This window comes from Charadrius vociferus, unplaced genomic scaffold, assembly GCF_000708025.1.
Source record: "Charadrius vociferus isolate BGI_N301 unplaced genomic scaffold, ASM70802v2 scaffold126, whole genome shotgun sequence".
In the NCBI taxonomy this organism is placed as follows: domain Eukaryota; kingdom Metazoa; phylum Chordata; class Aves; order Charadriiformes; family Charadriidae; genus Charadrius; species Charadrius vociferus.
Genome location: NW_009648894.1, coordinates 915,842 through 928,183, shown reverse-complemented (window position 1 = coordinate 928,183; position 12,342 = coordinate 915,842). Strand labels below are relative to the sequence as shown.

The 12,342-nt window shown below is 39.7% G+C and overlaps 1 protein-coding gene across 1 annotated transcript in view; it reads right to left on the bottom strand.

Moving 5' to 3' along the window:
- Positions 1 to 12,342, bottom strand: part of LOC104288350 (macrophage mannose receptor 1-like) — a 46,805-nt gene that overhangs the window by 13,629 nt on the left and 20,834 nt on the right. The window contains exons 12-22 of the mRNA XM_009887145.1: positions 10,667 to 10,824; positions 9,904 to 10,017; positions 9,458 to 9,573; positions 8,991 to 9,139; positions 7,711 to 7,910; positions 6,639 to 6,766; positions 5,935 to 6,016; positions 4,577 to 4,718; positions 2,992 to 3,027; positions 2,697 to 2,872; positions 1,198 to 1,265 (exon numbers count right to left, since the gene is read on the bottom strand). Coding sequence (XP_009885447.1) covers positions 1,198 to 1,265; positions 2,697 to 2,872; positions 2,992 to 3,027; positions 4,577 to 4,718; positions 5,935 to 6,016; positions 6,639 to 6,766; positions 7,711 to 7,910; positions 8,991 to 9,139; positions 9,458 to 9,573; positions 9,904 to 10,017; positions 10,667 to 10,824 — 1,369 coding nt within the window. The remainder of the gene's footprint in view (positions 1 to 1,197; positions 1,266 to 2,696; positions 2,873 to 2,991; positions 3,028 to 4,576; positions 4,719 to 5,934; positions 6,017 to 6,638; positions 6,767 to 7,710; positions 7,911 to 8,990; positions 9,140 to 9,457; positions 9,574 to 9,903; positions 10,018 to 10,666; positions 10,825 to 12,342) is intronic.

The window sequence follows — 12,342 nt, the reverse complement described above, 5'->3', positions numbered from 1 at the left end:
CGTGGACAGAAATACTTTTCTGTGGATTTTCCTCTGAAGAGAATACAAATAACCTATGGAGATATTTAAGTCTTGTGTCTGGAAACTAATGGACATTCTGTCAGCTTTAAAAGCACCCTTTCTGAAGAATCAAAATTGACATTTTTTTCTTTATGCTTACATGCTTTTTATTTTAATACATTGCTATTGAAGGAAGAAGAGGTTGACACTGCATCTTAATCAATATTTCAGAGTTTAGGTCATTCAGACTGAAGTGGGAAACAAGTTCAGCTCCCTCATCTATCTCTTGCTGATGGTGTTATACTTGATCAAAATAAAGGAGATGCTCACTGGACCCAGCAATGCCCTGTCTCCCTAATTTGTGTCCTAAATCAGGAGGTTAGCATCATGCACTGACTCAATCACTGCCAACTTCTCTCCCCACTCCTCTTCTGCCCTTTCCAAGGTTAGTGATTTACAGACACTCAACAGCAGCATTAAAATAGAAAGGTTAAATTAAAATCTCCTCTAAACCTGTTTCAGGTCATGATTAGAAGCATGTTCTTTCACCTCCCAGATGTGTCCTAACTAGCAGATGGGAAGCTAGTCAGTGTCAGTATCATGCTCTTCAGTGTCTTTTATTTTAGTTTTTTGTTTATTTGTAAATTGGGTATTTTTGCAATACTCGTTAATTTTACTGTATTGTAAGCTTCTGCTGACTTTTCTCCTGGAATGGGAGTTTGCAGAGGCTACCATAAGAATCTGTCAGAAGCATCTTTTGTGCTCATTTTCCACATCTTCCTAATTCTGGAAGCCCTCCCTGAAGCTATAGAGAAAAAGCATAAGAAAGCTAGGCTCTATAGTACGGAGCATATTTTAAATGTGTCTTTATAGGTATAAAATCCAGCATAGTAAAGTATCATTCCAATTCATGGGGCAAATCTTTGAAAGAAACTTGAGAAAGTGTGTATGAAGGGTACAGCTACCAAGCCTTTCTTTGGGTAAGTGTTTACTCAGGAAAAAAAATATTCTTTTCCTATTTCTTTTTGGGGCAAACTTTTGGACTTTAGAATATTTTAGAACTATTCCATTCTGCTTTGTACTTGTTACATACATTAGCCTTCAGTCCTTGAAAGCAACACATTTAGTACCTCCAGCTACATAAAATATTGTATTTGTTTCTATGTGTTAAGAGTTGCAGTGATCATCTTAACTTACCTAAACTTTTTATCAAGGCTCACTTTTAGACCAATGAAGTATCCGCTTGACTGACTCCAGGGTTTCTCCTAAACCAGAAAGATACTATTTTAATTAAAAACAAAATAAATCTTTGAAGTAAAACAAGCAGAAATGGATGTGCCGTTGATCAGGTCTACATAGCAGTCACTGAAGTCGACAGCGGTAAAGTGCTGGCTCGCAGTTAATCACAGTGATATGTTTATACAGTCAGGCAGAGAAGCCAGGTTTTCATCTGGAAGATCAGAGCTGCGTCCTGCAGTGCTGAGTGCCCTTAGGATGGGGTAGGAGAGAACCACAGAATGGTCAGGGTTGGAAGGGACCTCTGGAGATCATCAGGTCCAACCCCCCTGACAGAGTAGGTACACCTACAGCAGGTTGCACAGGACGGCATCCAGGCAGGTCTTGAATGTCTCCGGAGTCAGAGACTCCACAACCTCTCTGGGCAGCCTGTTCCAGTGCTCTGCCACCCACAAAGTAAAGAAGCTTTTCCTCATGTTTAGATGGAACTTCCTGTGTTCAAGTTTGTGCCCGTTACCCGTCGTCCTATCACTGGGCACCACTGAAAAGACTGTTAGACTGTTCCCATCCACCTGGAACCCTCCCTTTAAGTATTTATAAGCATTGGTAAGATCCTCCCTCAGTCTTCTCTTCTCCAGACTAAAAAGACCCAAGTGAGTTCCCTGTCCTTCTTGTACTGGGGAGCCCAGAACTGGACGCAGTACTTCAGATGCGGCCTCACCAGGGCAGAGTAGAGGGGGAGGATGACCTCCCTCGACCTGCTGGCCACACTCTTCTTGATGCACCCCAGGATGCCATTTGCCTTCTTGGCCGCCAGGGCACATTGCTGGCTCATGGTCATCCTGTTGTCCACCAGGACTCCCAGGTCCCTTTCCACAGAGCTGCTCTCCAGGAGGTCAGCCTCTAACCTGTACCGATGCATGGGGTTATTCCTCCCCAGATGCAGTACCCTACACTTGCCCTTGTTGAATTTCATAAGGTTTCTCTCTGCCCAACTCTCCAGCCTGTCCAGGTCTCACGGTGAATGGCAGCACGGCCTTCTGGCATGTCAGCCACTCCTCCCAGTTTTGTGTCATCAGCAAACTTGCTGATGGTACCCTCTATCCCTTCATCAAGAAGCAGATCTTGAGTCAGAAACTGGTGCATGTCTTTCATTCTCCCTCCGGGACTGCAGCACCATCTCACACTGGCCTCAACTCTCCCCCTCACAGCAGCTACTTCCCAAGCCAGCACAGCTGGCACCTTCCCACCAGCCTGCCTCAGCACAGCTGGCGCAGAGCAGGAGAGACCAAATCCCATGGGACCAAAGGGTGCTTTCAGGTAGAATTTCACAGATCTCCTCTCAGGCAGATTTCGTTAGTGCAAATGCTGATGGCTCTACTGCTGAGGCAATTCAAGTTTTGTGAGCAGATTATCAAAAGCATTTCTACTTTAGGTTGTCTGTCTGTATTGATTCTTACATTTTCTTTTAGCGCTCTCTGTAGGAACCTCCTCTCGCTATTGCTGTTCACAACAACCAAGTCTGCAGAATTCATCCTGCAAAACTCTTGGCCTTTCTCCATGGAGACTTGTTCTTTGCTGATGTAATATAGCTTATCTTCATATATCACCCATCCATCCACAGTGCTTTTATATGCTGGAAGATAAATAAGGTAGCCTTAAATTCTGTATCTGTAGAACACAAAAGCTCATTTTAGAATAACAATTTTGATAAAAAATAATGGACAAGATGAATAAATGTACACAAAAACCTACCATACGTGTCAATTGGTTCAGATTTTAATGGCACTCCTGCAAAACAAGAGAATAGAAAACATAACACATCTCTGTAGCATGTTTTACGATGTAGCTTGTGACTGACTGCAAGAAGCAGAGTAAGGGTAAGGGACAGAGCAGGATTCTGCAGTTTTTTGCCATTGATTAGAAAGCAGGCATAGCCACACATTTCAGCTCCACCTTATTCAATATGCATGGTCATCTGCTTATAATTTTGTGTCATAAGCTATGCTTCATGCCAACAAAGCCATAGCTTTTGCCGGATCACATTCCTGCGCAGAGCAACGTAAAGGAAAATTGGTCTTCCAGTTGGTAAGCCAAAGTAGATTTGCATGAAACACTTTAAACTTTGGTTTTACAGACTCTTTACTGATCCATCAGTAGGCATACCATAATCCTCCAGAGGGGTCTTCTTATCAAGGCAGAGAAAAATTCCACTAGATTTAACTTTAGCTCTATAAAAAAATTCTCTCAGTCTCAAATATTCATAAGCAAAAGGAAATATAACTATATATACTGACTATAAGATATTTATGATTCTGATAAAGAGAGACATGCCACTGCTTTGAACCATTGCTTTTCCAAAAGCAGATGAATCCAGAATAATATTAAAGGAGAACTTGGAGCACTGCTCCAGGACTGTTTCATCTGTTGTCCTTAACCATATTATTATAGCTATGACCAGCCTCGGTGTCAACCACCAAATGTACTAACACAACTGTGAGCCTGAAGTCTTCTCTTGAATGAAATGGCTTCCTACAATTTCTACAGGCAGCAGAATTTTTTCTACTGGAACATTTTTCCTTGGGGGGGGGAAGGCAAGACTGATCCAGTAGAATCAAAACATCTCATACAAATGTTTCAATACTCTCCAAAGTTTTGGTGGGTGCCAGGCAGGAAAGCTGGCATCCCCAGGGCTGTGTAGCTCCCTGTGGCTGCCTTCTGTGGCCTCCTGGGACGCCTGGCAAGTGATGTGCCTGGGCTGCTACCCACACCATGGGAAACGACAGTGGCTCAGCCAGCCCTGGAAGGTTCAACATCCCTGTGGGGCTGGAGGGCTGCAGAAAGGCAAACCAAAAACTTCTGCTTCCATCCATCTCCCATCACCTCCTCTAACCCCTTTTAGCTGCCCATAATTTGCCATGAATACTGTCAAATCTCAAGGCAAAAATATATTTGGTGCACAAACATGTTGTATTTCGTTCTTAGCTTTACCCGTGTTCATGTGAAAAACGGTATTGTAAAAAATTCACAACTCCTTACTACCTACCTTATAAACATACAAATGAAAACTTCTTAATATTCAAAAAGTTGGCAGTCTATGAAACCCTTGCAAACCCATGGCTTATGAATACATCCTAATTTACATGAAGAAACACATTTATCTATTCTCATCGTCTATCATTGAAAAATCCTGGCCCATATTATAATATCTAATGCTCTTGACCTCCGTTTGGAAAAAGTAGTTTTCAAAATTGTGTGTCTTTCTCCAGCTACATATATTAGAAAGCAGCTACTTCTAAAGTTATTTAAGCTTCTTACTTAAAGAAAAGACTAAATCTACCTTTTTTCATTTGGCAAACCCAGTCAAGCTGTACTTCACAGACCGAAAGCTGCCATTCCTTGTAAGTCCCATGATCGAATACTCCACAGAGCTTGCGTCCTCCTGAACTTTTTGGACTGTCATCCCAGTTTGTGTACCTAACCTATAAAAGAAATCATCTTTGTTACTCTTTTCGTCTCTTTCAGCAGTTTTACTCTCCATTGGCAAACAGAAACAAACTGGATTTGTCTGAAAGGTCTATCTCTCATGAAAAAGAAGTGCAAATACAGGGAAAGCAATAGGTGTAAGAATTTTTACAGTGGGGCAATGATGGCAGTGATCAGGCAATCAGACTGTCTTGCTATGGAGGGCTTTTCCTCTTGTTGGCGCCTCAAGGCCTAGGCACAGCCAGAGTAGAAACAGGCAAATGGACTGTTTCTAATGAACGTCACCTAGCCAAGAACTTCACCCCCATCCCACTCATGGTAATCATCTGCAGGCAAGGTAGTTTTCACTTCATCAACTGTGACCTGGTTCAAAATTACTTTGTCCAACAGCTGTCTGCTGACAGTGACCATATCATGCACCAATTTAGCATTCACAGCTTCTGTTCCCTGAGGTTAATCAGGATGGGAGCGAAGTGGTGTCCTACAAACCTAGTGGAGTCACCTCTGAAAAATCTAACATCTGTATGGGAATGAAGGGCCATTTGATACAACCTACTTGGGATTCTCAAAAAGTTCTTGACAAGATCTCTTCCCAAACTTTTTAAGGAAACTAACATGCGACAAGATAAGAGGAAAGGTCCTTGCTTGCATTAAAAAATAAGAAATAGAGAGTAAGAGTAAAGGGAAGGTAATAAGCAGTGGAATCCTGCAGGAACATTTCACATTTTGTGGATGTTTACATGGACTTGAGAAATGACTGGATAAATTCATAGAAATAAATAAAGATTACAGATGTGAGTTCTGGTTCTGAAAGACCCCGAGCCATCACTTACTGGGGGATGCAGGAGTATATTGGGAAATATGATTTGATTAGCTCTTTAGCTACTTCTGGCCACTACCAGAGATAGGATACAAGGCCTGGTATGACCAGTTTTTGTATTCTGACGTTATGTGTTCATATTATATTCTTGGAAAAGATGATAAGTTGGAGTGCTGTGCAGAAAGCTACAGACTGTAATAGATACAGATGATTTCCATGTGTTCAAATATGTTGCTGCAATTACACTTGTGATAATAAAGGTTATAGCCATGTAAATGTTTGCAGGATTGATGTTCTCTTTGAAGAAGAGAAGAGTAAAAACCCGAAAAGCTCGTGTACAAATCCCAAAATGTCTTAAACAAACAAATTTGATGGAAAATTAAAATACTCACTGGAGAACCATCACTCCAGGCAAATCCTTCATCTGGATTCAAGGAAAATATACCGACCCAAACTCTTTGAAAGCTACAGCCACTGTCACTAAGAGAAATTACAAGGCAGAGCAGTGTGTAAACATCAACACAAAAATCAACCAGAAATGTATCATTACACTTTCTAGCACACATTGTAAAGCGCAGTGAAGTTGTCATAATTACCCTATTACATTTAGTGAAGGGCATACAGATGCATATGTTTTTCACAGAAATATCTAGTATTTCTATGGCTCAGTGGTAATTGCCTATTTATCAGACTTAGTCATATTGATAATGTATTTCCTCTATGTTCTGTTTTCTTAGGAAAGGCCTTCACAGACTCAGAAAATGGTCTCAGCATTGACTACTTCAAGGTAAGTCAAAAGTAAATATATCGTTCATGTTTTCTACCCTACTAAAAATACCATCCCCAACAATTTCATGTGTTTCTAAATTATATCTAGTAATTGTGATACTGTGTTTTTTTAATTTCCTGGATATAAACAATTCTTTTTTTCATGAAACAGTTAAAAACATTCATGTGTAAATAAAATCTCAAACTATCACAGGTTTTTTGGCCTTTGAGGAATCCATATGTTTTAGAAATCATCTAAGAGCAGTCATAAAAGTTCATATGAAACATCATATAAATATGGTAAGATAAACATGCAGCAGATACTCACCGTGTTGCTGTTATTAGTAATGATGCCTCCTCTTTACTGTTAATGGTGACCAGATCGCCTCCTATTTGTCTACAAAAATCTCGAGCTTCAAGCCATGATTTCTTTTTAACATTTGATCTGTGAAAACACTATGGAGAGATTACTTTAAAACATATATAATATGTTATAATAAAATAAAGAAACATAGCACAGTGCTATTATGCATGATCCCAAACCAGTGTTTGCACACCGTCCTCATTTCTTGTTTAAAGTCCTTTTGTATGCCTGCTCAGGCATAACTGATTGCACTTCAAATACGAGTTACCTGTAGCTTTGCATCAAAATGCTCTAATAAGTGTCCTTCATAAACACTGGTTTAATTAACCTTGCATATGACATCTTATGCCTCATTTTGGGGGTAATGTGCTTATCTAAGTACGTTTATCCAGCTATAGGCATTGTGCCGCCTGTGGATGGACTTCACACTTTCTCTACTTTATTCGCTGAACTCCCACACAACTCAGATAAGTATGGGACCTTTGCACAACCTAGTGACCACAGTTGATAGAAAAAGCCATGCTATCAGCCAAGCTTTGCTGCCTCTGCTATTTTAATTCAGCACTTCAACATTGCTCTCTCAATAACCTCGCAAATATTATGCTCTGCTATTTTAATTCAGCACTTCAACTCTCTCAATAACCTCGCAAATATTATATTGTTTCTTCTTTTTACTTTTTTTCTCTTCTCCTTATGGCTTTCTAGGGACTTAATATTTATGTTCCTATTCATCCATTTTCTGCTCCAATTTATTCTGTCCCTGGGGCAAAAGTTTCCCGATTTTCTTTCCGGTGTCCTTTTCCCTCCCCTTGTCTCCAGTCCCTTCATCTTGTCTTTCTTCCTTAGTTTCTCTCCTCTTCTGCATAATTCCTGGAGATGTTTTGTTTGGGTGGTGGTGGGGTTTTTTTTGCTATATTCCAACCTCAGATATCACAAAATGAAGATGTTACTTCCTTTTTCTTGACTTTTTTTTCCCCTTTTTTTTAACCAAGCAGCTCAAAGCCTTTCTTCTTCTTTTAACTATTAAAGCACTTACTTTAAAACAGGAACTACTATGGTAGTTTGATACCCAGCCTTCAGGGCATGTGGGGACCAGAGCAGTAGTTTGAACAGGTGGAGCTGTGGCACCATTTGCCCACTGCTTACAGATATATTTTTGCTTTGTCTCACAGTCAAGAACATCCCATAATCCAGCTGCAGCCCCAGTTCTCATGGCCACACATCCTGGCTTACTTCCTTTATGAGAAACAAAAAAAACATGTTGGATATTTTATACAGTTTAAATTGTTCAGTTCTTACTTAAATTCTTTGAGCAGCACCCATTCCCTTCTTGTCATACAATAATACTCGTATAGCAGAGTTTCCAGATTATCTGTAAACACATTGAAGAGTATGGGCTTTGAAACAGATTATTATGAGACTCTGTTGGTAAACACTCTTCCTCCATGAAAAGCAGCCCCCCAAAAAATAGCCCTCATTAAAAAAAACTCACCTTCCATTCACTGCCTTTTGACTAAAAGTTTTATTCATGTAAGAGCTTTCTTGTGTCAGTTCAGATTAGTTGAAAGGCTTTTGGAAATTGAGATAGACAACACTACCTAGATTTCTCTTATTAGTATGCTTTTGGCTCCTCTGCAGAGCTCCAGGAGGTCTGTGAGTATGACTTCCCGTTACACAAGTAATTTTATATATCTTTCCCAATATACCCCCTTTATTCTATTCCTTATTAAAGATTCAGCTAATTTACCAATTATTCTTTTGCAATTTTTTTTACATTTTTTTAATTTATTTTTTTATCCCTCATGGGATTTTGAGATCTTGTTTTCTATGCTTCTGCACAGTTTCAGTATGATCCTGTGAATGCAGTCTTCTTAGCATCAGAAGTAAAAGAAAAAAGGGTATAAAAATTTTTGATACTGTAATTTTGTAATTCTAACTTAAAATCCTTATTACAGTTGCTCTGTTTCAAACTCATCTCCCAGGCTAACATTAACACTCAAGGGATAACTGTGGGATAGTCTCAGGAGCTGTCTGTAACTCCTGTTTATCAGAAAGAAGGTATTTTTCTAGATTCTGATTTTCTTTGTGAAGATAAGCCAAAAGGTTAATCTTATGAGTAGGTATATCAGGTCTCCTAATATAAAACTGCAGTTCAAACTATTCCTTTGACATTAAAAGATGGGTTTTGACAACTGCCAGTTCTTGTAACGTATACAGAAAGCTTAAAGCATAAAATTCAGAGAACGTTGCCATTGCAAACCCGAATAGGGACTGCAACTGCAGAGAGCACCCAGCATCCACCATCACAGCACCTACCAGGCATCGCTGCATCCCAGTGCGTGAAGGAGACGGCTTCACCATTGGCCCACCTGAACGTGCCTTGGTCCTCCATGTCAGAGAGACCAAGCCAGAAATATTTCTCAGGCCTCAGCCCAAGAAGACTACTCAAATAGGCTTGTTCATACCTGTAAAAGGGATCACAATGACACAAGTGAAAAGAAAATCATTTATCCAGATTCTACTTGTCTAATTTTATATGAATCCTTTTCTCCTTTTCCTTGCTTCATACTGAGGGAGAGGACCTTACGATGGTATTCTGACTCTGGATACGTCAACAATGAAAAGCAAGACTTACCTTTTTTTTTTTAGTTTAAGTAGAGACTTCGTCTGTAACAGGTAATTTGCTGTTTGGCACTGTGTTAGAACTGAGCAGTAGTTCCAGGAGTATTTTAGAACATACAACCTTTACCTATCTAAAAGCCAAGAAAAAGTTATTATCATACCTACTTTCAACTGTGGCTAAGTAACCTTTTTCTCCTTCACAAGTGGTGTTTGCTTCTGAAAACGTTGCTAGAACATGTCCAATAAAATAGCAGTAGGTCCCATATCTTCTCCAGCCCTGGAACGTATTAGGATTTCCATATAACTTTTAAATAATTGTGATATCATGTAGTAAGTAAACCATACGATTTCAAAATGAACAAAGCACAATAATCATTAATATTATGAATTAGAAACCTTTTGCAGTGAAATTATAGATTCCTCCTAAGCGTTTTCTGTAAATGGCTTAATACAACTTAAAGTAACTGCAGGAGAAAGAAATTTCTTAATAAATAATAAAAATAATTATATAAGTAAATAATCCAAATAATTAAAATTATTCTAGGTTATTCTCAGACAAGGTACTTATTTGATCTGGGAAATTGTTGTTCCTTTCTTACATACTTACTTTTTTGCAGCCTGCATCACTAATTTCCTTTTCTCCAGCTATTTGTGATACAGGTTTTCTTTTACAAATGTAACCAGCTTTCTTCTCACAGATATAGTCTGCCCAATAGCCATACTGTGAGGCAGGGAAAATAATGAAATAACAATGAGATTAAGATGAATAATCTAAAGAAATTTAGTAGAATTCTTTCTTTATAATGAAAACTCTGTCCACTTTGAAACAGAAATATATCTTGTTTTCCTTATCCAATCACCTTAGCTGATAACAGAAATAAATCTGCCCACATTCAGTGAACTGGTAGACTGGGCTATGGTAGTACGGTTACAGCTGGTAGTGATGAGAGGGGGTGAGGGTGCGTGGAGCCGGTCCCCAACCTGTCCTGCAGGGCCCTGCACAGTCGGTTGTGCCACGCAGTGAGGGGTGAACCAGCAGGCACAAGGGAGGTAGCAGGGATCCCCACATGCCACCATTGTCACCAGAGGAAAAGCAGCAGGAGAACATACTCAAACTACATCCAGAGACTTGTTTTACAGCCCAAATAATTTCATTGGTGACTTTCAGATGAACTTAAGGAGAAAGAGTCATCAGTGATGAGGTAATGCTTTCATTTTAATTTTTGTTTAATGAGAGGTCATATCCGAGTCTCATCCTTTGTCCCCATATCCCCTTTTCTGGCCTCAGCCAGTTGCTGAAATAGCGGGTCACGTCATTCTTTTATTAAGAAGTTCGTTTCCATATTAAAATGTGTATTGAATAAAGTTACCTGGCCCTTGATCAGTACACAGTCTTCTGGCCTGTTGTTTGTAGTGGATGGCTCTCCCAGGTGCCATTTTGTGTATGTCACTGGCGTGCCATCACTCCATTCAAAATACATTTGAACTTTATGATCGTTCAACCCAATCCATAGCTTGTCTGTTGGCTCTGAAACATGGAAACACAGAACTAGAAAAGATATCTAATGCCACTGCATCCTTTTCACAACACCCTCAAGATCTAGAACGCATGATCCCTTTCATAAATTTATGAAATATAAAATTATTTAGTTTGTTGCATCATCATTTTATAAATTAATATTTTCAGATAGATATTAGAACAAAGACATTATGCTTTGGAAAAAATCAGGCTGCAATGAAATCCCTGCACTGGATCAAAACATTTTACTTCTCTTCCTCATAGCAGTGGGAGTAAATTACCATCCTAATGCTAATACGCTATGGTGGTATGATAGAATTGTGTGAATTTTTTAGGTTCTATTGCACTGGTAAGATTTTAAAATACTAGTTTTATGTAACTTGCAGTGTGAATGTTTTAAGGTTCCTTCAACAAAATGAAAAAGGCAGAGAAACCCCCTAAGCCCAGCCCCCAGCCCTAGATCAATTGTTTAGGTGATTAAGTAAAATCAGAGTTTCGACAACATCCAAAACTCAGCAGGGGAAGACTGTCAGCAACCAGACCTAACTCTGAGGCTGGCCCTGCTCCAAGCTGAGGCTGGACCAAATGACCTCCAGGGTTCCTTCTGGCCTAAAACAGTGTGTGGTCCTATGGGATTAGGCATTTTTAAAGAAAGGAAAGCAAGGAAATAAAAGGCAAATTTAGGCAACATTCACAAAAATGAGAAAGAAAGATATGCAAGGATATTCACAATTTCTTCAGTAGTCACTAAACTGGGGTATGATAGCAGAATCAAAAAGTATAAGAAACCAAAGCTATCTCCTTGTATGGTTGGACACTAAGCAGATAAATTACTCTTTCCGAAGAAATAAATTTTTCTGTCTTGACTGTCTTTCACTTTTTCAGTAGTTAATTAGTGCTTCCACTAGCTTTAAGTATGCAAAAAAAAAAAAAAGCAAAACAGATAACAGGGGCAAAAAGTAGCAACATATCTACAGACTCCTTACGTTTCTGCCAGGGATATTAAAAAGGCCATGCCGAGACCACGCTGACATGTTAGATCCCATGACTTGAGTGGGGTTCTTTAGGCAGCCCAGGCAATTCCCCAGCTTGCTGCCTGGAAACCACTTTGTCTAGCTTTGCCAGTTGTTTCCATCTAACAGTGTAGAGAGCTAAACTTTTCTTTAGTTGGTTTCTTCTGCAGAGACCTGTGAACTTGCTGATCTGGGTGCTGGCTGACCAAAAAGATGCAGAGAATGACTTAGAGCTGCACTGTTAAGTTCCCCAAATGCACAAAAAGCAGTACAAATGTGTTAGTTTTCCATAAAAAGCACTCTTTCAAAGTGGAAGTTATATTTCATAATCCTTTCACTAACAAAGCTTCTGACTGGGATGACTGATGTCCTCCTGCCCTCATGCGAAGCAAAGCACAAGGCAAGACAGTTGAGCAACTCTGCAAGTTGCAGCACAGAAGAAGGCATCAGTTCTGAAGCAGAAAGCACCACACCAGCCTAACACCTAACCTAACACCACCTAACACTGCTGAAC